Below are 24,645 nucleotides of genomic sequence, written 5' to 3'. Positions count from 1 at the left end.
GTAGGCTGTGTGTAATCCCAGGAGGTGAGAAACTGGATTTGGGGATTCCTGTAGTTAAGATTGCAGACTCTGGACTTGCCCCACTAAGGTTAGAATCCTGGCTCCACTGTGCCGCGTGATTCTGCACAAATCCCATCTGTAAACTCTACCTATCTCCTACTGCTGTGCTGAGAATTACAAGATAATACATGGACAGGACTGGGCACAGGACTAACCCATACTAAGTACCAAATAAATGTTTTATTACAGATCGAAGGCCTCTTGCAAACTACAGAGAAAGTAACAATACTGATTATAAAGGTTATCAAAAAGAATCGATAAGGCATTTTTAAAAACTTGCTTACAGACCCCTGACCAGCCCGAACTAGTCTTGCGTGCAAACACGCTCATGTCTGGGCAAACTGGTCCCAATGATGCGGCGTCAGAATGGCTTTTCAGGGAAAGTACATGCCAGAGCCCAGAGGGTGGGCAGTCTGGTATGTGGAGAGAAGGCTGCTGCCTTTCACAGGGAGGCAGATCCAGACAACCGCCCAAGTCACAAATTGGCTACATTGAGGAGGAAGTGGGTGGAGTTAGAAAGGAGGGCATGAAGTCAGAACTGAAACAAAATCCTGTTGTTTTTTAGTCTGCAACAGCAGGGGGAGGGAAGAGAGAATAATAAGCCATGTGTCTATTATCCTGTCCAGTCGGCCTCATATTTATATTGCTTTCTTACAAAGCTTGCAAGACAGAAAAATGGATTGAATCCTAAAACAGATTATTTAAATCAGTATTTTTAGCAAACATAGGGTTTTTTTTTTTCTTTTACAAGAGCATAGTTATATTTTATATAAAACTTTCCAGAGGCATTTGGTTGTTAGTGTAAAGATACCCTTTTACTCATCTTATTTTGCATTTTCTCCCAACTCCAGATGTTTAAGTCATTTGAAAAGTTTAAAAAATAATACTCTAGAAAATAAAAAATAATTTTTAATGTCTATATTTCTTTTGATTACTAGACTTATAAAGTTTTTGTTAATACTTGTAAAATTAATTCCTCATAAATGTAGAGCCTTGTCTACATAAATATATTAAAAAATATTCTGGGAGGGGGAGCCCAGCTGAGTGCATAGAATTTTAGCAATCCCTTTGATACTATAACATATCTCTGCCTTCAGAATTGGAATCGTACATAAGACGAACTCTGAGGAGAATTTGTATAGATTTACATTTATATCAATTTACAAGAAAAATAAAGCAAGTTTATTTAAAGTTATTCCACTGATTAGTATCTTCTCACAAAAACTCCCCCAGAAGACACCTTTTTCTTAATTCGCTTCTTCTCTTTGCTTGACTCACAAGAAGAGTCATCTTCCTAAAAACAAAGGAAAAGAGGGCCACATGAGATAACTACTCTAGACACAATTTCATCTTTCTCCATTATCTGTTCCACAGGAAAAATTGAGCCATGCTATTATTTTCAACTCTGGACTCCATTTCTTTTAGGATTTTGTGTAAATTTTCCAATCTGAGGGACAGTACATATATTCTGTGCTGCCTCACAGACTAGAGGACACCTAGAGAAATCAGCCAGTCCTGTCTGTACCCAAAATATCCCATCCCCAAAAGAGAACGCCTAGTGATTTCTGCTTTTATCTTAGCCTAGCACTTCTCAGTTTACTGCTCTCTGACTTGGGCAGTGTTAGAAAGCCTGGAATCGTTGCAAGCCCCATCGTTCTAGGAATCACGTTTCTTGGTTGCTCCATTCCCTCCTCCGTTTACACAACATCCCTCTACCACCTACTCTGTCTGCCACTGTTGCCAAATCTTTCTCATTCATCGCAGTATCATCGACACCCAGCACAGAGGGCTCACTTAACGAATGGCATGGGAAGGAGCAAGAGAGGGCTAGAAATACAATAGATGCTCACTGGATGTTAATCCTTTATGACTAATTCTCCCCACACCCAGCTGGTCTGGACAGAGCTGAATGCAGGGGCTCCAAGAACAGCACAAGGCACAAGACCCTGGGCAGGGCTGGGCAGACCCCTGAACTTATTCCCCAAGCTGTTCCTGCCCACACCCTTGGGCTACAAAAATAGTTATCAAAACAGTAATAGTTATTATTATCAATAATATCAGTTAAGTGAATTATATACGTCAGACTATCCTAGGAGACTACCCTGAGAAATTGTTTCCTGGATAGAAATTACACTATTCTCAGATTGTTTTGCAGGGCAGAGTCTTTAAGGTACAGCTGAATGTAATCATAGGTCCTGACCAGAAGGTGGCAGGAGATTAAGGCAGAATTTCTTGAAGATAGAAATGATCACTGAATGGAAAGTTCATTTGAACTTCTACTTTATATATTTAGACTCCCAAATAAACTAACTCCTCCTACTCTCAGAAGCACTGGGCTCTACACATTTACTTATCTACTGACCATATTTATTCAACTTGAATATAGAAAATGAAAGGAAGGAAAAAGGAGAAAAGGATATGCCAAAGGGGGAATAGAAATACTATGAGTACTACCAGATAAAAAATACCTCAGTATTTCCACACAGTATTTCATTTAACATCAATACAATCTCGTGAGGTAAGTGCTTTCCCCTTTTAAAGAAGAAATTGAGACTCAGAAACTTTTTCAGAAAAGCAGTACCAGGACTGCAGCTGTCATTAGATGTCGGCAACATTCGCTCATTCACAAAAATTCAATTAACCTTGAGCAGGGCTGCAAATAAACAGTGGGCCCAGAGGACAGAGCCCTCGAGTCAGCTCTCCTGAAAACCTACACACTGCTGGTAGAGAGCAAATTTTTGAAGGAGGATGTGCTGGAGAGTATGGACTCAAACCCAACCCTGAAAACAGACACTTGAGGGTAAGAAAATATTTTAAACATTCACTAAAAAGCATCAGTATTCTAGGCAGGCAAATCAATGTGCAAGGACTCAGAAGAAGGTGAGGCTCGGGTACTTTCTGAGGCATCTAGGAGCGAGACAAAACAACACAGTTCCTGTTGTGGTGGCAGGGTCGGCAGAGTGCCTGCCCCAGGGTGACAAGGCAATGACCAGGCTGGGACTGTCAGCGGTCATTAACGGAAGAAAGGGTCCCCTAGTCTTCTAGCTGACAGCCTGTGATTGCGAGGGCTGGCCTGTCTGTGCAAAACTCCCCCGGGGGGCTAAGTGTGGTACAAGGTGAGCACCACAAAACAAGAGAACGGGTTATTATAATTAATTACACCTCTTGGGAAATTAAGGACTGGTGAAATACTGAAACACGGCGAAAGCATTTGAATTTGTACATGCAGACAAACACACATACGTGTTTGTAAATGAATCGAACATTGTAGAACATGAGGCCTGCCAAACGGTTCCCCATAGCTTCCTCCGGAGACCGGGACTTGGTGTGGAAGGGAACAACTGCCCTGTTTTTAACATTTTACAACAAGCACACAGACTATTTTAATATTTTAAAGGTAGCCATTAGAGACTAATGATAAGTTTGTGCAAAATATAAGGAGCCAGGAAGTGCTTTTCAGTAAACAGGTTCAAGGTGATACGGGTCCGGAACAGAATTAACTCACCCGTGATGACTGAAGAAAACATGTCCGTATGGAAGGAAAATATGAGGCGTACCTGAAGCCCTACGCTGTGTCACATGAGCTTCCCCAAGGGCCACATCAAGGCTGTCTTCACTCACAGGAGAGAATGAGGATCACAGTGTATCCCCAGGGTGCTCTCTGCCTGTCTACTCTGAGACAAGGCGGCCTGAATACAAGCACCGCTGGGGGTTTCCTGCTGTCTTCACTATATTCTCTATACTCCACCTGCTTTTCAATATTTGTTTTTTGTATCTGTTTTCCATGTTCATTCCTTTTCAGCTTCCTTCTACAGAGTTGTCCTTCCTGTCACTCGAAAGCATCTTTCTGTATTTCAGAGCTATATTCTGAATTTCAAATTCATATTTCTAGCTATAAATTATGAGAAGAGCTAAGGCTATGGGGTCAAAAGCCAAAAATTAAACACTGGTCCCACCATTACTAGCTGTGTGAATTTAGACAAGTCACTCAACCTCTCTAAGCCTCGGTTTCCTCACATGTTAAATGAGGGCAGATCAAATGACATATGATAACACCTGAAAGAACTTTGTAGAGGTGAAGTGTTACAAGAGTTAGCTTTCATTACTCTGTAATCTGAATAAAGGGATGCGCCGACAACTCCCACCCTGGCTCCTTTCTACTCTTCAAACTTCTTTTGAGGATATGCTTATTTTGGCATCACATATACTAAAAACTTTTTTTGATGAGCTAAAGCTATCTTCCATGGACTCTATTATACTTTATTTTGGCTATTTAGAATGTTAAAATATACATAGTTTAACTGTCTGGGAATTCTTATCAGTCTGCTTCTTAGAAAATTATTTTTTCCAGCGCCTGGGTGGCTCAGTCATTAAGCGTCTGCCCTCAGCTCAGGTCATGATCCCAGGGTCCTGGGATCAAGCCCCACTCAGCCAAAGGCCTGCTTCTGCCTCTCCCACTCCCCCTGCTTGTATTCCCTCTCTCACTATCTCTGTCAAATAAATAAATAAAATCTTAACAAAAAGTAAAAAGCTTGGGGCATCTGGGTGGCTCAGTGGATTAAAGCCTCTGCCTTTGGCTCAGGTCATGGTCCCAGGGTCCTAGGATCGAGCCCCGCATTGGGAACTCTGCTCAGCGGGGAGCCTGCTTCCCTTCCTCTTTCTCTGCCTGCCTCTCTGCCTACTTGTGATCTCTGTCAAATAAATAAAATCTTTTTTTAAAAAAAGTATTTTTTCCTTCTATGTCTCAGTAACACTGTACACTTATGAATGAGAATGATGTTCTAACTGGTACCTATATGGATAGATACATATGTATGTGTGTGTACAGATCACATATTACACATAAAGATATAGCCATGTAGAGAGATATATTCCTTTAGTCTTTACAACACTTTACAAAGTATAAATCATTATCTCCAGTTTAAAAGTACGGCCAAGAGGTGAAATGACTTGTCCAAACTAAAAAAGGTTGTGGCCAAGAACCAAACCCAAAGAGTCCTAGTCCAAAGCTTATGCTCTTAGCTACTCTTCTATACTTCTTGAGAGAGAGAAATGTGCTAAGGAGGACACCAACCACAGCAAAGCTGGGGACCTGAATCCTTTCCAGTGTCTCCCTGAGCTGATCCACCTCTGCACGACACTCATCCAGCTGACCTTCTAATTTTTCTCTACGAAGCCGTTCGTACTCCAGCTGGTCCTGCAGCTCCTTGATAGTCCTGTCGGAAAAAAAAAAAAAAAAAGTTGTTCTCAATCTCCAGTATCAGCTAACAATTAATTTGGCCATAGTGAAAAGCATCCAGGCATTGCATGTACAGCAAATAAAACAAAGAAATAATTTACTTGACAAGTATGAATGGGGAGTCTACTACGAGCCAATACTGATCTAGACACCAGTGATATGGCAATGAACAAAACAGGCCCAATGCGCCCTCCTGGGGCCTACCTGAGCAGTGGAGGAAGAAAGAGCACAAATGAACAAATATATACTATGGGGAAGGTGAAAAATGCTACGGGAGAAAAAAAAGCAAGAAAAAGTGATTGATATCAGATGCTGTGGAGCAGAGGACTAACACTTTGCACACAGTGGCCAGGGAACACCTTACTGAGAAGGGGTCTTCTGAACAGAGTCCTAAGGGAAATAAGGAGGGGAAGAGCATTCCAGACAGCGGCAAGAGCAAGGGTAAAGACCCTAAGGCGGAAGTATGCCTGGCGAACTGGAAGAAAAGCAGAAGCCAATGTGGCTGCGGTAGTTTAAAGGAAGAGCAATAGGTTGGGAGAGGCCAAAGGGAGCCAGAAAAGCAGGGCCTTAGAAGTCACAGCAAGGACTCAGGCTCTCTGAGCGAACAGGGAAGCCACCAGCGAGTCTGAGCGGAGAATTGGCATGATCTGAGATTTCTTCACTTTTGCTTTTGTAGTTTTTAAATGGTTTGTAAGTTACTATTAGTAAAATACACAAATGTCAGCTGAACATGAGTTTTGATTAACGTGTAAAGCCTGTGAACACCACCACGACCAAGATATAGAATATGTCAATTGCCTCAGAAAGGTCCCCCATGCCTCTCCCAGGCAACCTCTGTTTGCCATAGGAATCACATTCTGAGTATCTATCATGTTAGGTTAGTTTTGCCTATGCTTATAAATGAAATTGTGTACTACATATTTTTGAGTGCCTGGCTTCTTTCAGTCAAAGGTATGTGAGATTTACTGTACCTAAGTTTTAACATGATTATTCTGGACACCGTGTTGAGAACAGACTGCAGGGAATGGGGGAGTGGGAATTAAGGGGCAGGGACAGGAAGCTGGGAGACATATCAAGAAGATGTTAAACTAAATCCAGACAAGAGATGATGTGACTTGAACCAGATGGAAGGAAGGTGGCATACACACAGAAGGGGAAATATCAGTAACAAAATATCAGAATAAACAAGCACTGCCTTATTGCTGGAGGGTGGGGGGAAGAGGATTCCCAAGGCAATCTGGGTGGGATGTCAGGTTCCCAGGAGGGCGATTTAAGAGCATTCGGCAGTAGCTCCGGTATGGAAGTGTGTGCGGCTGAGACTGAGAATAGGGAAGAAGAATGCCCACTGTGCAAGCCCAGAATTCAGCAAATAAGAAGGGGAAAGTCATTCCCAGGACACAGTAATACAACAATGCTTTGTTGTATTTTGACTCTGATCTAACTAACAGATAACAACAAAATCAAGAGGATATCCCTCAAACCAATACTTACCCAGTTTTTCTTGACAAACAGACCTAAAAGCAGGAATTTGTACCTAAAGAATATATCTTAAGATGTACTCAACATGAAGTGGAGAACCAATGCTAGAGAGTAATAAAGCTCACTCAGAAGACACACTTCAGTCTCAGCTGACGTGAAAGTACATTCTGGCTCAGAGGCAAAGCGATCTTGAAAAAAGAATCTGTTCAAAATCACATCAATAGTATAACCACTTCACAGTGAAATGCTATCATTAGAATTAAAAGTTCCGAATCATAGTCATCTTAGATAACAGGTTTGGAGTCCAAGAGACTCAGGTTCAAATTCTGGCTCCCCCCTCCCACCCTTCCTGTCCAACTGGACAGGAATGGTTAGAGGCGGTTGGTTGAAAAGCTCAAAATAGCCATGGTTTCAAAAAAAAAAAAAAAAAAGTCTTGGGGCGCCTGGGTAGCTCAACCAGTTGAGCATCTGCCTCTTCATTTCCACTCAGATCATGAGCTCAGGGTCCTGGGACTGAGCCCCATGTCGGGCCCCGGGCTTAGCAGTTAATCTGCTTGCGGTTCTCCCTCTCCCTCTCCCCCTGCTCAGGCTCACTCACTCTCTAAAATAAATAGATTTTTTTAAAAGTCTTAACTCTAGAGTGTCAGTTTTACAAGCTGAAGAGAGTTCAGGAGATTGGTTGTACAAAACTGTAGAAGTACTTAGCACTACTGAATTGTACACTTAAAAATGGTTAAGAGGATACATTTACCTCTTAACAGTATATTTTACCACAGTTAAAAATAATCTTAACATCTTCTCTGTCTGGGGCCTTAAGAGAAAAACTGGAGAGAACCTTACATTCTTTGCTAAGGATGGAAAAACAAGTTGTTCGTCAACAAACCTTCACACAGCATTTAGAAAGGTAACTAAAACAAACCATTTGAGTTTTGAGGACATTACTTTTCAGACTCAAGCTGGTTTTTCTTCTGCTTTAGATCTTCTTCTGTTATCCCTCCCAGGTGTTTAAAGTTGCTCTCAGCAATTTCCAGCATGTGTCTCAATTCAACAATTTTCTTATAAGCTCTCACTGCAAGACAAATTGAATACAGACCTAGATTAGACCGACAACAGCTCGTGTGCTCATAGGATGCTGGTCCTGAGTATATGCTTCTGCTAGAGCCGGTGCTGAGTGCTCTAGGCAGGAGGTGGAAGGAAGGTGGCATATACACAGAAGGGGAAATATCAGTAACAAAATATCAGAATAAACAGGCACTGAAAGACCTACGTGGAGGACTCTTTTCCTGCTATTAGAGGATGTATCAAATTGATACAGCTATTAATACTATAAACAGGAAGGTTTAAAGAAGACTGCAGTTTCTTATGATTCATGGTGCATTAAAAGACCACGCATAGTCTACTATATATAAGAAAATTAGAAAAACTGGAATATGGTTGATATATTTAAAATAAGCCAGATCTAACCCAGCCCACAATTTTATGATTAATCACTTGTAATATCTATTTATGCGAGAGAACACTGGGGGAAAGAATTATTGAGAGCTGCTTTTAGCTATTATCCAACTACCAAAACTAGAATTTTCCTATTCTTTGCAGCAATGGCTCTTAACTTGGGATGATTTTCTCCTCCAAAGACATGTGGCAACATCTGGAGACATTTTTGCTTGTCACACTTGGGGGATGGAGAGAATTAGACTAGTGGCATCTAGAGGCTTGGAATGCTACTAAAATCTTAAAACACAAAGGAGATATCCCCTCAACAAATAAGCATCTGGCCCAAAATATCAATAGTGCAGGAGTTGAGAAACCCTCCTTTATGGGACCAGGTTAGCAAGTCACAGCCTCTTCTTCCTAACCCTTAACACTGTGATTTATCTCTCAGTAGGCTATAGAGCTGCAGGTTCCAAACTGCATATATCAGAATCAACTGGGGTACTCTTTAAAAATGTACATTTGTGTCCCGTACCAGACCTACACGTTCAGGCATTACTGGTACTTAGTAAAAGTCCCTTAGACAATTTTTGATGTGCAGACAGGTTTGGGAACCACTGTAACCACTAACAACCAAGTAGAGGCAATTAAAAAAAAAAAAGTTACAGAAGAAGAGATCAAAAGAACTGTGCCTATTTAGCTTATATAATCATTCTTTAAAAAATAATATTAATTCTCGGGGTGCCTGGGTGGCTCAGGGGGTTGAAGCCTCTGCCTTTGGCTCAGGTCATGATCTCAGGGTCCTGGGATCAAGCCCCATCGGGCTCTCTGCTCAGTGAGGAGCCTGCTTCCTCCTCCCTCTCTCTTTCTCTCTCTGCCTGCCTCTCTGTCTACTTGTGATCTCTGTCAAATAAATAAATCTTTAAAAAATAATAATAATAATATTAATTCTCTAATATTTGAAGGCTATGTTTTGAAAGAGCTATTCTACAGAGTCATAAGAGGTAAAAGGTAGGATTAAATGAGATTAGCTCCAGGAAGAGACATTTTAACTCAACAAAGGAAAAACTTTTCAGCAGAAACAGTAAGAGCTATCCTGTATTTGTGGACACTATACTAATTTCCTTATACATTTTAATCCTGACAAACACTGTTAGATGAAAATGGGACCCCTGAGAAATAATGAGTATCTTTCCACTGAAGCTGACTAAATGGATGCTGGATGACATGTGAGAGGAATGTTGAGTCAAGAGTCAAACTTCAAATGGAAATAGGGCTCTATGATGCCATAGCCTTAAATATAATTTACTAAAGAATGGTTTGAATTAAGGCACAGTTCCAGGAATTCTGGAATGACAAGAAATCCAGTCTGCTGTAGGTGCTCTGACAAAACCTATTATCCCAAGAAGAGGCCATCTTGTCCTTTGGGTTTTGCTCTGGAATAAAATTAAATTGGGACAAGAAGACAGCACATGATTTCATACCTTCACCATCTGCAAACACCCTAGGCAGCTATCAGTGAGCTTCACTGTACAGCAAGGGGCTAAGAATAGAATTTTATCAAACACACCACAATAGGATACTGCTCTAGTCCCATCTTTGCTCTTTTCTAAAACATCTTTTCAAAATTTTGTGATTCACTGACAACGATCCCCTTAAAACATTTCTTACTCAAATAATTTCAAAAGTAAACTGAAAGTCTACAAATCAACCACTCATTTTCTGGGGTCCTAAGTCCTTGCTAATTCTCAATAGAATCACCAAAAAGTAACTTAAGCACAAATAAGAAAATAAAAAGTAGATAAATCAAACTTCATCAAAATTTTAAAATTTTGCAAGATTCCAGTCCAAGATGGCGATGAAAGACCCTAAACTCACCTCCTCCACAGACACACTAGATTTACACCTATTTATAGAGCAGTTGCTCCTGAGTAAGAACCGAAGGCTGACTGAACAGCTTCTGCACAAAGATGGAGAGACCACATAGAGAACAGCAAGAGAGACAGACACTGTGAAGGGAATCCTCATTCCTGATGTTGTGAACTACAGAGGGAAGGGACTACCTACTGAGGAACAAAGAGCAGATTCATCTGCCCAGAGGCACAGAAAAAAAGGCAAAGTTTAAAGGGGCAAGCAGAATTAGAATCCAAACAGACGTCAAACAGACAGCCATAGCCAGCCTGTCCCCTCAGTAACCCTGGGCCCCTAGCCCACACCAGCCCCACCACGGTGGGCTCCAGGGTGGTGCCCACCAGGACACTCTGGTCCACACTCACTATAGCTCCAGCCACCTCGCCAGTGTGACACAGACTCAAAGTGCTCTAGAACATCAAGACCCATACCACGCTGGATCAGGATGACTTGCTTGAGAATCCCCAGCACAGTGCAAGGAACCCCTCGGCCTGCATCCACCTCAGCTTCAGCCGCTCAACCGAGGAACCCCCTGGACAGAGTACCTTGGGGCATCCTGATTTGCACCCACTTGAGGTCTACCTGTCCTGCCAAGGTGCCCTCAATGCAGAGAGCCCTGAGCCACACTCAGCTGAGCGTCAGCTGTCCAGCCAGCATGCCCTCTGCAACTGGAGCCCCAGGAATACCCTGCCCTGCACCAACCCCTACTCTGCCCATGCCACCAGGGCAGCCCCAGCAGAGTGCTCTAGGACCTCCAGCCAGCCAGCCAAAGTCACCAGACAACACAAGGGACATCCCTACATAAGGCCATTCCTTCAAGTTTAAGAGAAGTAGCTGTTCTGCCTTATTCATAGAAACAAACATAGAAAGCCGAGCAAAATGAGACGGAAGAGAATGAGTCAAATTAAAGAACAAGATAAAACTGTAGAAAAAAACTAAACGAAATGAGGACAAATAATCCACTTGATAAATTGTTCAGAATATTGACATAAAGATGCCCATCAGACTGAAGAGTGGATGAACTCGGTGACACCTTTAACAAACAGAGAAAATATAAAGAAGAACCAATCAGAGTTGAAGAATATAATAAACAAGATTAAAAAAAAAAAAACACTAGAGAGGATCAACGTTAGAGAACACAGATCAATAATCCGGGAGACAGGATAAAGGAGAGCACCCAAGGTGAAGGGCAAAAAGGAAAAAGGACTTTAAAAAATAAGTGTCTGCCTTTGGCTCAGGTCATGATCCCAGGGTCCTCGGATTAAGCCCCGCATCCAGCTCCCTGCTCAGCAGGAAGCCTGCTTCTCCATCTCCTACTCCCCCCGGCTTATGTTCTCTTGCTGTCTCTTCCATCAAATAAATAAATAAAATATTTTTAAAAACTAAATCCTCTTAAAAACAAGCTGTTATTATTTTTCACAGCACTAGAACAAATAACCCTAAAACTTGTATGTTAAGTATGTAAGATCCTGAGTAGAATCTTTGTTCTTAAGAAAGAACAAAGCTAGAGGCATCAGAATTCCAGATTTCAAGATATACCACTAAGGTGTAGAAATCAAATCTTGCACAAAAATAGACAATAGAACAAAATAGAAAGCCCAGAAATAAACCATGTCCTTATGGTCATTAATTAATCTACAGGAAAGGAGTAAGAATATATAATAAGGAAAAAGACATTCTCTTCAACAAATGGTTCTGGGAAAACTGGACAGCTATATACAAAAGAATGAAACTGAACCACTTTCTTACCATACACAAAAATAAATTCAAAATACATTAAGTACCCAAATAAAACCATAAAACTCTTAGAAAGAAACATAGCACAGTAATTTCTTTGACATTGGCCTTAACAACATATTTATGGACAGGTCTCCTAAGGCAAGGGAAACAAAAGCAAAAATAAACTATTGTAACTACATCAAAATAAAAACCTCTGCACAGTGAAGTAAACCATCAACAAAACAAAACAACCTAGTGAACAGAAAATACCTGCGAGGATAGCATCTGATAAGGAGTTAGTATCTAAAATAAAAAGAACTTACAAAATTCTGATTAAAAATCAAATTTCTGATTAAAAATGGGCAGAGAATCTGAATAGACATTCTTGAAAGAGGACAAATAGTTGGATGACAGATAAAGGAAAAGATGCTCAACATCAAGGAAATGCAAATCAAAACCACAATGAGATATTACCTCATATGAGTCAAAATGGCTAGTATATAAGAGACAAGAATAACAAGTGCTGACAAGGATGTGGGGAAAAGGGAATTCTTGTGCACGGTTGGTGCAAAGATAAACTGGTACAGCTACTGTAAGGAACAGTACAGAGGTTTCCCAAAACATTAAAAATAGAAATATAGTAACTAAAAGTAGAATCCAGTAAATCCACTACCAGGTATTTACTCAAAAAAAAAAAAAAAAAAAAAAAGAAAGAAAGAAAGAAAAGAAAAGAAAAAGAAAGTAAAGAAAACGCTATCTAAAAGATATCTGCACCCCTATGTTTACTGCAGCCTTATTTACAATAGCCAAGATATGGAAGCAACCAGAGTGTCCACTGATGAATGACCAGAGAAGCTATACAGATACAATGGGATATTACTCAACCATAAAAAGGAATAAGGTCTTGCCATTTGTGACAATGTGGATGGACCTAGAGGGTATTATGCTAAATCAAATAAGTCAGAGAAAGGCAAATGCCATGTGATTTCTCTTATTTTTGACTTCTAAAAAACAAAACAAATGGACACACAAACAAAAACAATTTCTTAAATACAGAGAACAAACTGATGGTTCCCAGGTGGGTGGATGGGTGAAATAAATAAGAGGGATTAAGAGGCACAAATATCCAGCTATAAAATAAATACGTCACAGAGATGAAAAGTACAGCATAGAGAACATAAACAATAATGTTGTAAGAATATTTGATGGAGGCAGATGGTGACTATTTTCGTCACGGTAAGTAAGCACTGAGTAAGGCATAGAATTGTTGAGTCAATATGTTGTACCCCTGAAACTAATAAAACTCTGTCAATTATACTTCAGTTACAAAAAGTAAAAACAGAAGCTACAATGAAATAACATTTAACACTCACTAGAAGAGCTTCAATCAATTAGACAAACAGTAACAAATATTGGCAAGGATGTGGAAAAACTGAAACCCCCATGCATCATTGGTGGGAATGTGAAGTGATGCAGCCACTTTGGAAAACAGTTTGGAAGTTCCTCAGAATGTTAAACCTATAGTTACCAAATGACTCAGCAGTTCCAACTAAGACCAAGGTATATACCCAAGAGAAATGAAAATATATGTTTACACAAAAAGATGTATATGAATGTTCACATTATTCATAATAGTCAAAATGTGAAAACAACTCAAATGTCTATCAACTGATGAACTGATGATAAAATTGGTATATCCATACAAGAATACTATTTGGCAATAAAAAGGAATGCTCCACATTACAAGGTATATAAACTTTGAAAACATTGTTTTAAGTGAAAGCCTGTTACAAAACACCACATATGATACCATTCCATTCATAGGAAATGCTCAGAATTGGTAAATCTATACAAAAAGAAAATGCCTAGTGATGGGATTTGGGAGGAAGTTAAAAGAAAGTAGGGGTAATGGGGAATGGTTACTAATGAACGTGGGGGTTTCTTCTAGGTGTGATGGAAATGTTTAAAAATGTATTATACTGATGGTTACACAAATCTGTGACTATACTAAGAAACTAAGAAACATTAAACTGTGTTAACTTTTATGGGTTAATTTAATGATCTGTGAATCATATCTTAATATCATATCTTAATAAAGCTACTCAAGGATGCCCGGGTGGCTCAGTCAGTTAAGCACCCAACTCTTGGTTTTGGTTCAGGCCACAATCTCAGGGTTGGGAGATCAAGCCCTACATCAGGCCCTGCACTGGGCTGGGAGCCTCCTTAAGAGTCTCTCTCTCCCTCTCCTTCTGCCCCAACATGCCATTCTAAAACTGAGTAAACAAAGCTCTTTAAAATAAAGCTATCTGGAAATACTGAAGGATCATTAACTTTGAGCCTCACTATAGGGTGAGCTCAGTGGGCTGTTTGTTAGGAGCCCCTGACATCAACATCTTCAGGTGTTCCCTTGGTTGCATTAGCTAGGGAAGAGGCTTTCACCAAACCCTGGAGACTAGTGATCTGCCTGACAACGTTCTGGGAGCTCTCACAAATTTCATTTCTTTGTTCATCTGTTGTGCTTTTTTTTTTTTTTTATATATTCCATATACAAATAAAATCATACAGTATTTGTCTTTCTCTGTCTGGCTTATTTCACTTGGCGTAATACCCTCCAAGTATATGATGTTGTCCCAAACAAACTGCAAACAAACAACAAAGAAACAGACTCCTAAATATGGAGAACTTCAGGTTTGGACTCTTGACCTCAGGGTCATGAGTGTAGAGAGTACTTAAATAAATAAACATCAGACTCTTTATCAAATATGAATATTATACTAAATGAGATTTTCTTGAAACAGAAAACAAAGATATTACCTATTTCACACGCTTACTGTGAATGATGTATGTAGAAGGAGTCTATGAGTGTAAAACACTAGGAAAATGTAAATAATGACCATTAGGATTTTGGAAAATATAAGTTCTGACACAAGAGTTCTATGCCTTACCACCAGTAGAAATGTTAAAGAAATTAAAATTTGCTCCAATTACTAGACATCAAATGAGATCCAGTATGTTCAATAATGTAACATAAAATAAACCACAGTCCTGCTCATTCTTGAATATTCATTTGCATCAAGGGGACAATAACATGTCCCCTTAGAAGACAGAAACACACCCACTTGTACTCACTAATTTGGAGTACTTCAATGTTTAACCCTTTGTTATGAACCCAATGTTTATATCTCCTCTAAGTTCATATCCTGAAATCCTAATTTTTAATGGGTTAGTATTTGGAGATGGGGTCTTTGGAAGGTAATTAGTTAGATGAGGTCATGAAGGTAGAGCCCTGGTCCGATGGGATTAGTATCCCTATAAGAAGACACAGCAAAGTTTGCTTAGTCTCTCCCATGCAAGGACACAGAAAGAAGGTGGCTATCTCCAAGCCAGAGAGAGAGACCTCACCAGACACAGACTCTGCCAGACTCTGACCTGGGACATCCAGTCTCCAAAACTGTAAGAAAATAAATGTCTACAGTTTAAGCCACTCAATCAATGGTATATTGTTATGGCAATCCAAGCACAACAGCACATCATTTAATGATATACGACTGTCCTTCACTGCTAATTATGAAAATTATAACTTTGGTATATATGTCTCCATAATGCAATTCATATGAAAGAAAAAATAAAAAATATTTTTTACTTAGTTATAAATTTTTATTTCATAATGAAACTACAAGACTATTTTCGGAAATCCCACCAACAAATATGTTACTAATTGTGGGAATCAAAGAGTGTATATCAAGACTTTAAGAGCTTGAAAAAGTAGAAAAAGAACCAGGTCAGTTTAAGAACTTAGCAAATACGGAAGCACTGGCTGGCCCAGTCCGTAAAGTATGTGCCTCTTGATCTTGGGGGTTGTGGGTTTGAGCCTCACATTGGCTGTAGAGATTACTTAAAAAAAAATAAAATCTTAAAGAAAAAAAGAATTCTGTAAATATGGAAAAATTATCTTTTTGTTCACCAATGTAAACCTAACACCTAGAACAGTGCCTAATGTGTAACAGGTATTCTCTCCCTATGTTGAATAACGGGAGAGAAAAAAAGAATCAAAACAGCACGATTTCAGTCACTTATTTTAATACTATATTGAGCAGGTTCAGAATGTTTTCTGAATTTCAGAAAGCAGGACTTTTTCTGATGCACTGCACTAGTCCCTTAGTCTAGACCTGTGCGCACAGTATATATTGGAATATAAGCTGGGTAAATGGAGTGCTTCTTTGTTTTTTGTGGGGTTTTTTTTGCCTATCTAAATTCTGGACATCCTTTAGGGTACCTGGGTAGCTCAGTCTGTTAAGTGTCTGCCTTGGGTCATAATCTCAGGACCCGAGAATTGAGCCTTTCACTGGGCTCCCTATTCAGTGGGGAGTCTGCTTCCTCTCCCTCTGCCCTTCCTCTCTGCTCATACTCTATCACATTCATGTGCTCTCTAATAAATTAAACAATTAATTAATTCTGGCCACCCTTCAAGGATAAATCCAAATTCCACTTGTGAAAAGCCTCCCCTGCTACTCTACTCTGTTGTGAACAGTGTTTTTAAACTACCACCTAGTAGCCCAGGCCAAGAATCTAAGAGTCAACCTGGATTATTCTCATTCTGTAACACCTCAGATCCAAATCTATGAGCAAATCCTATCAGTCCTATCAGTTCTATCTTTTTTTAAGGGTTTTTGGTTTTGTTTTTTTGTTTTTTGAGAAACAGAGACACTTGTGTAAGTGCACGGGCCTGGGGCAGGGAGGGCAGAGGGCGAGGGAGAGACAGAATCACAAGCACACTCACTGCTAAGCACAAAGCCAAGGTGGGGCTTGATCCCACAACCCCAAGATTATATGTACATCACTGTCTGGCACACAGTAGACAATCAATAGATATTTGCTATTATTATCTGTAAAAATCATTTGCCAACTTAACCATGGAAATACTTGAGATGTTTATTTCCCTGTTTCTTGTGATCCACTTAAGTAATTTTTCCTCCTATATAACTTTTTCCTCCTTGAGGGACAGAGATCATGTCTTACATTCTGTGTTCAAAAACCCCTAGTACAAGTATTTGTACTAGTCTGTTTCCCCCGAAAAATATCAATGTATTTTACTTTGCAGATGCTAAGTGTCTTTTTTTTTAAAAGATTTTATTTATTTATTTGACAGACAGAGGTCACAAGTAGGCAGAGAGGCAGGCAGAGAGAGAGGGGGAAGCAGGCTCCCCGCTGAGCAAAGAGCTCGATGTGGGACTCAATCCCAGGACCCTGAGATCATGACCTGAGCCGAAGGCAGAGGCTTTAACCCACTGAGCCACCCAGGCACCCATGTCTTTAGAATAATTTCCAGATTTGTGGTAAAAACTGGCTATTGTATTTCTTAATAAATCACAACAGAGTTACCACACTTACTTCTGGCATCTGTCTTATCCGACTCACTGAGACATAAATCATCCTTGGCATCAGTGCTTCCCTCAACACCATGTCTTAAAAAAAACTTTATATCATGTTCATCAATTTCATTCTCATCATCTATGTCATATTTCTGTAGTCCCTCTAGCAGCTTTACAGCTGCTAAATGGGCAAACCTGTAGAAAAGAATCAGTAATTAACAAGATTCACAATCCTCTTCAAATTGAAACTGCACTCTCCACTTAATTTAGCGAATTACACTCTGTACATTATGCTACCAATGCCCCAAGTAAAGGAGCAAAACTGCACCTAAAAGTCAGCGACAATTAAACATACGTCCAGCTCAAAGAGTTACTGGACACTGAGGACAAACAGTCATGTTAAAGGCTGTTCCATAATTTTTATTGGTAAAAATCCAACTGGGAGAGGAGACCCAATATCAAAAGAATATGTGGGGTGCCCCCAGACAGAGCTGCTCAACTGAATAGAAAGCCCAGAACCACCCTACTTGTTACCTATATTTACTACCTTTTTTGATGGCCAAATTGAGATTTCGGAAATAGTTCTGGTTCCAGTTTTAGGGCTAAATATAGCTCTAGGCCCCTTAATTTTCATCCTTCCTCAACCCCAAAACGTGGCATGGCCTTGAAATTTAATGAAAAAATCGTGACTTTTCCATCTACCTTTTCTATTTTCTTTGATCTTTCCCATATCTCAATGAAGCTTCCAGTAATATAGCCTTGCTTTTGGAGCTGATGTTGTGATTGCATATAATCTGCATGGTTTTCTCAGAGTCTTGCTAACTGAAATGTTTAATGTTTTCTCTTATGACATGGAGAACTACTCAAACACAAAATCTCAAATCCCACTTTTTTCACACACCTATACAACCACATGCACACAAATATCCTTACCTTTCACCAGGTACTATACATAATTAAAGATATGGTAACAAACATCTTAAGAAGTTGTAAGGTTAATAGACTTCATTATCTTTACTACTAAGTTAAAATTAACAGCTATTATTTACTGAGTACCTACTTTATGCCAGATTCATAGTGTTTCTATAACACTATACACACATCTAGCATTTTGGTGCATGAATTACAAAAACTCTAAAAGATATATAGGGGAATCTCATTGTCTAAACTTTAATTTGCATTTTCCTAACAAAAATGATTTTGAGCATTTTTTTCATATACATATTTGCCATCTGTATATTTTCCATTGGTGAATGAACAATATCAATTGCTGGCAAGATAAGAAACAAAAGAAACTCTCATCCACTGCTGATGAGAATGCAGACTGGCATGGTTACTTTCAAAGGCACGATGGCAATTTCTTATAAAGCAAACATACTCTTATCATATGACCCAGCAATCCTACTCCTAATTATTTACCCAAGTGAAGTGAAAACTGATGTTCACACAAAAAAATATTGTACATGAGGGACGCCTGGGTGGCTCAGTTGGTTAAGCAGCTGCCTTCGGCTCAGGTCATGATCCTAGTGTCCTGGAATCGAGTCCCACATCGGGCTCCTTGCTCAGCAGGGAGCCTGCTTCTCCCTCTGCCTCTGCCTGTCATTCTGTCTGCCTGTGCTCGCTCTCTCCCTCTCTCTCTCTCTGATAAATAAATAAAATCTTTAAAAATATATTGTACATGTATGTTTAGAGCAGCTTTATGCATAATTACCAAAAATGGATAAAGCAGGGACACCTGGGTGGCTCAGTGGGTTAAGCCGCTGCCTTCGGCTCAGGTCATGATCCCAGGGTCCTGGAATCAAGTCCCGCATCGGGCTCCTTGCTCAGCAGGGAGCCTGCCTCTCTCTCCACCTCTGCCTGCCTCTCTGCCTGCTTGTGTGCTTTCTCTCTCTCTCTCTTTCTGACAAATAAATAAATAAAATCTTTTTTTAAAAAATGGATAGAGCAGCTTTATGCATAATTTCCAAAAAATGGATATAATCAAGATGTCCTTTGACAGGTTACCACATTATCAAACTATGGAATACTATGGAATTCTATAGCCAACGGAGTACTGCTCAGCTATAAGAAAGAAATGAGCTACAAATACACATGAAAGAACCTCATATATAATTAACCTGAGCGAAAGAAGGCAGATATATAAGCATATGTACTATATGATTTCATTTATATAAAATTCTAGGAAATACAAACTAATCTATAGTGACAGACAGCAGATCAGCATTTGCTTGGGGAAGGGAAAGTGGGGAGCAGTGGGAAGGAGACAGACTACAAAGGGGGCACAAGGAGACTTTCCCTATCTTGATGGCAGTAATGGTTTCATGGGTAAGTACCTATGTCAGAATTCATCAGTTCGTACTGTACAAAGATGTATACTTTATCATATACCAATTAAACCTTAATAAAGCTGTTTTCCAAAGTAAAACTAAAGTGGGCCTAAGTAGATAATGATCCTAGGTATGTGGTACCACAAAATCATGCTCCAAAGCCTCAAAGAAATCCCTCAAAATTGTAAGGACAATAAACTCTTAAAAATTGCACAGCAATCAATGCATGATTAACATTGAATGATTAGCATCCTGTTGGGCCTCATTTGCAAATTTTAGCCCACATTCCTACTTTACATTCAAGCAGTTCTGGACTACAAGCAATTCCTCAAACACATAAGGTACTATCTTACAACACTTCCTCCTTTAAGGCATCAGCATAAATGTTGCTTCCTCCAAAAATAAAAAATTTCCCTGACCTCTATATAAATTCTGTCCCCCTTCTGTTCCTTCCTAACTTCCCCAAAACTTTCAAACAGGAAGACCTGGGCACTTTTTCTCCTATGTTCTTATTGTATCTTATACATAACATGTAATATGTTACAATGATTATAATTAATAATAATTATGTTTATGTACTGAATCTCTTTACAAGATTTTAGACTTGAGGACAAGAACTGTGTTTTTTCATCTTTGTAATCCTAACATTAACCATAGCAATAGGGACATGCTAAGTACATAGGAAGTTGAATGAAAAATAACCGAATGAATAAATGGATGGACTAAATTTTCCTTGAGGACCTGCATAGGAGATGAGCAGGAGATGCTTAATAGCAGGTGCTATATTTAATTCAAATGTAAATATTAAAATTTGTTTCAAAATCTAAGTGGCTCCTTTTGATTATGCCTCTTAATCACACAGTATTTCTAAAGAAATAGGGGCATTTGGGTGACACCATTCTTCATTCTGTACCACAGTTCTAAGCACCGTCAAATGTTTAGCATTCCTGGACCCGACCTCACTATATATCAGTGATAGTCTCCAGTCATGTGACACTCCTCCATACATTTCCAAATCCTGCCCCCCACGAGGAAAGGGGACAATACTACTTTCCAGCTGAAAATCATTACTTTAGTGAGAAGAGCTGATTTATCATCAAATGTCAATTCAGCTGGAAAATTGTTACTCTGTCAGCATTTGATGGAGTCCTATAATTCCATTAAATCCTAAGAGCTTTCTGAGTGTAAGAGAGTATACCCAAAACCTTAAAAACAAAAGAAAGAAGTGAAGCAGACAGGGATACCTTTTAGCCACATCACTGGGTTTCTCCCCTGCTTTGTTGGTAATATTACTGTCTGCTCCCATTTTAATTATCCACTGCAAACACTCTATGTGGCCTTGCCCAGCAGCTGTTTAAAAAAAAAAAAAAGACAAAAACAAAAATACACACAAAAAGTTATTGTTATTAGTAACAGTTGTCTGATATCTCAGACAGTACCATTAGAGAATATTTTAATAAATACTGATCCTTGTAATAACCAACAAAGGTTGGGCAGATGTTATTCTCTGTTCATTTATGTATTCATTAGGCAAACACTTAATCAAAAATCTACTGGGCTTACCTCCAATACAGAGGACTTTGCATCCCAATATAAAATTTATATAAAAATTTGAAGAAGATATAAAAGTTGAAGCTCAAAGATGTTATTTATTTAACATCACGCAGCACACAAGTAATGGATTTGAAACTATAATCTAGGTTTTCCCAGTCTTTATCCAGAGTTCACCTGCTGCTATCTATAGCTCCTGACGAATCTTGCATCTGACCAAAATATGAGCACAGTCCAGCCACATGGCTGACTACATGGACTTTGAAAATCTTGGTCATCTTATGTAAACAGGTTCTTCTTCTGACTCTCATGACTCAACATTTACAGGCCCCTCACTAATCACCTGAACTGTTTACCACCTTTTTCTAAATCTTGTCCTTAATACAAGCACTCAGGATTAATTTTCACCTCCACAACTCTGTCTATGTGTCCTCCTGCCTAGTGCCCAGCCCTCAGCTATGTGTTCATCTAACTTCTACCCATCCTTCTAGATCCATCTGAAGATTCAGGGAAGCTGGGTGGAAAGATACTTAATAAACTTAAAAGATCTGACTTTAGGTCTACTAAACAGTGAGACTGGAGGGCAGGACAGAACTTAGCAAGTGGTTGGCATATACAGACCCTCAATAAAGGTCTATGAAGTTGAGGCATGAATAAGTGAATGAGGATACTAAGAAAAATGTCAGCTTTGCTCTTACCAGATGTGTAACCTCAGTCAAGAAAACTGATTCCTCTGGACCCCAATTTCCTCATGTTTTACAGAGATGATTTCATACTTAGAAAGAGGGTTCATAAAATTAAAATAAGGATTAAATGTGATGACAGTTTTACATCCCATTAAGTAGCATATAAACATAAGGTATTATTTCTGAATTCCCACAAACATGTCTCTCATAATTTAACCTTTACCAACTTCTTCTATTCCTCAGTTTCTACTCCTGAATTCCTACTGCATGTATTTTAAGAAACAAATACTTTTTGGCATCAATTACTCCTGACTTGTACAAATCTTTAGATGTTCATGGTTGGAAGCATGTACTCCTTAGCAATAAGGTCTGGACCTCACACTGTCTACGTGGTGCAGACATATGGTGGGTGCTGACTATAAGTGCCTCTGTAAAATGAATCAAAGACTAGGAGCTTTTGATATACCTCTTGTGCCTCAAAAAGGGAATTCACCTTCAATACTGACAACAGAGAAAAGAGGACACAAAGTCAGATACTGTGACAAAGTAAGAACTCTTCTGTCCTCCTCTAGTTCATTGAGAGCCATCTCCCTAACTCAGAATTGGCCCCTGAAAATTCTGGGCTTTCTTGCTCTCTCCTACAGAAAATCCAAAACCACTCAAAACACAGGCGCCTGGGTGGCTCAGTGGGTTAAAGCCTCTGCCTTCGGCTCAGGTCATGATCCCAGGGTCCTGGGATCAAGCCCTGCATCAGGCTCTCTGCTCAGCAGACAGCCTGCTTCCTCCACTCTCTCTCTCTGCCTGCTTCTCTGCCTGCTTGTGATCTCTGTCTTTCAAATAAATAAATAAAATTTAAAAAAAAAAAACACTCAAAACAGTACAAGATTTCCCAGACCTCACTTTAGACAAAAACAGCAATATATTCCATCTTTAAAAGTTACAAAAGGTATTTATGAATCACAGATAATTGTTTTGTCAAAGATAGAATGAGCTTAACCCCACATTTAAATTTTATTACACAGGCAATGCTTACAAAGAGGGGGATGGGAAGCTAAGTAACTTCTCTAAAATGAAATAAAATAAAAGGATTTTTACCCAAGATCCTTATTGTACATTGGTTAGGATATGTGATTAATTTGACCAATGTTTTATAAGAGAACAGATAAAATTATTCTGTGACTAGAAATTTTTAAGAAATCATTTGAAATACTTATGGCTTAGCAAATGAAAAAAAGGAGCAGTCACAGTGGATTTAACAATTATTAAATGACCAAGAAAAATGCCTCAATAATAAACACTGCAACTGGGCGCCTGAGTGGCTCAGTGGGTTAAGCCTCTGCCTTCAGCTCAGGTCATGATCTCAGGGTCCTGGGATTGAGCCCCATATCAGGCTCTCTGCTCAGCAGGGAGTCTGCTTCCCCCTCTCTCTGCTTGCCTCTCTGCCTATTTGTGATCTCTATCAAAAAAAAAAAAAAAAAAGAATCTTTAAACATCGTAACTTATTTATTGAATCAAAATCAAAATTAAAGAAAAAGAAGCAGAGATTAATAAATGTAAAAAATGTGGATTAAGCTATAAAGGGACAACTTTAATTTACCCAATTTGGATATAATCTAAACACACAGATGTTCATCAGGAAAGCCAAGTGTACAGAAAAGGCCCCTTCCCCTACTTGTAGCCACTTATCATCCCCCATCACACTCCCTGTTCCACCCCTGGGCCTGGGAGTCCTCAATGGACAGACTGACAAGACAAAGGGTGAAAGGCAAACACTTTGGGTTCCTCAATTTCACCCTCCCATCTTCTCACAAGGGCTGCATCACAAACACCCTACTGTTATGCATTAAGCCCTTGAGAATCTACTTCCAGGTCCCTCATTTCAATCTTAGTTCCAGTGGTGAAGAAATGACTAAGAAAGGCTGAAAAACAGCCATCAATAAAACTTAATTCTTCCTGTGAAGATGAAATATAAACGTTATGATAACACCTATCTTTTGCTACAGTGTCTGAATGATACCCTACATATACATTAGTAATAAAAAGTGGTTATATTTAGGGGTGCCTGGGTGGCTCAGTGGGGTAAATCCTCTGCCTTCAGTTCAGGTCATGATCCCAGGATCCTGGGATCCAGCCCCACATAGGCTCTCTGCTCAGCAGGGAGCCTGCTCTCCCCACCCTCCCCCTCCCCCCGCCTGCCTCTCTGCCTACTTGTGATCTCTGTCAAATAAATAAATAAAATCTTTTTTTTTTAAGTGGTATTATCTAGGATAATAAATGAAGGCTTTGCTCCAGGGTACCACATTTTAAAATATATATACATATACATAGTGCACACTTTAAATTTCCTCCCCATTCACAAATCCCATGGTGAAGAGCTAAACCCCTAGAGAGCCAAGCTAAGATGGAGAAGTGAGATTTTCCAAGTCTGGAATAAAGTGTTTGCCAAAATAGGAACCTCTCTGTGTGTAGAAGAAACCCCCTTTGCATTCCCCTTCTTACTCCACCTAACCTCTCTTATAAAACTATTGGTACACATGATGTTTAAATTCTATATCGGAGATTCATTATGAAGTAAACCAAATTTAACAATTAAACTAAGAAGCTAACCAACAAGAACATAACCTATGATTGGGACTATCAGAAGTTATTTACAAAATAAAATATAATTCAAACACATGACTGCCTTAACTACCCTACTGTCTTTTTACTCTACCCCTGCCCTCTTTTTTTTTAAGAGTTAAGTAATCTCTATGCCCAACATAGGGCTAGAGCTCATGACCCCAACTTCAAGAGTTACATGCTCTACTGACTGAGCTAGCCGGTGCCCCCTTTAAAATTTTTATAAGAATTACTGGCCATTGGTCACCTGG

General features: G+C 39.4%; 1 protein-coding gene across 1 annotated transcript in view; it reads right to left on the bottom strand.

The window, feature by feature from the left end:
- Window positions 1–1,219: 1,219 nt before the first annotated feature.
- Window positions 1,220–24,645, bottom strand: part of ANKRD42 (ankyrin repeat domain 42) — a 56,102-nt gene continuing 32,676 nt past the window's right edge. The window contains exons 7-11 of the mRNA XM_045071530.1: window positions 20,783–20,888; window positions 17,231–17,406; window positions 7,721–7,847; window positions 5,135–5,276; window positions 1,220–1,354 (exon numbers count right to left, since the gene is read on the bottom strand). Of these exons, the coding sequence (XP_044927465.1) occupies window positions 1,265–1,354; window positions 5,135–5,276; window positions 7,721–7,847; window positions 17,231–17,406; window positions 20,783–20,888 (641 nt within the window). The 3' untranslated portion in view covers window positions 1,220–1,264. The remainder of the gene's footprint in view (window positions 1,355–5,134; window positions 5,277–7,720; window positions 7,848–17,230; window positions 17,407–20,782; window positions 20,889–24,645) is intronic.

This window comes from Mustela putorius, unplaced genomic scaffold (assembly GCF_011764305.1).
Source record: "Mustela putorius furo isolate JIRA1106 unplaced genomic scaffold, ASM1176430v1.1 tig00003987_pilon_pilon_pilon, whole genome shotgun sequence".
Classification (NCBI taxonomy): domain Eukaryota; kingdom Metazoa; phylum Chordata; class Mammalia; order Carnivora; family Mustelidae; genus Mustela; species Mustela putorius.
This window is presented reverse-complemented; position numbering and strand designations above follow the sequence as displayed.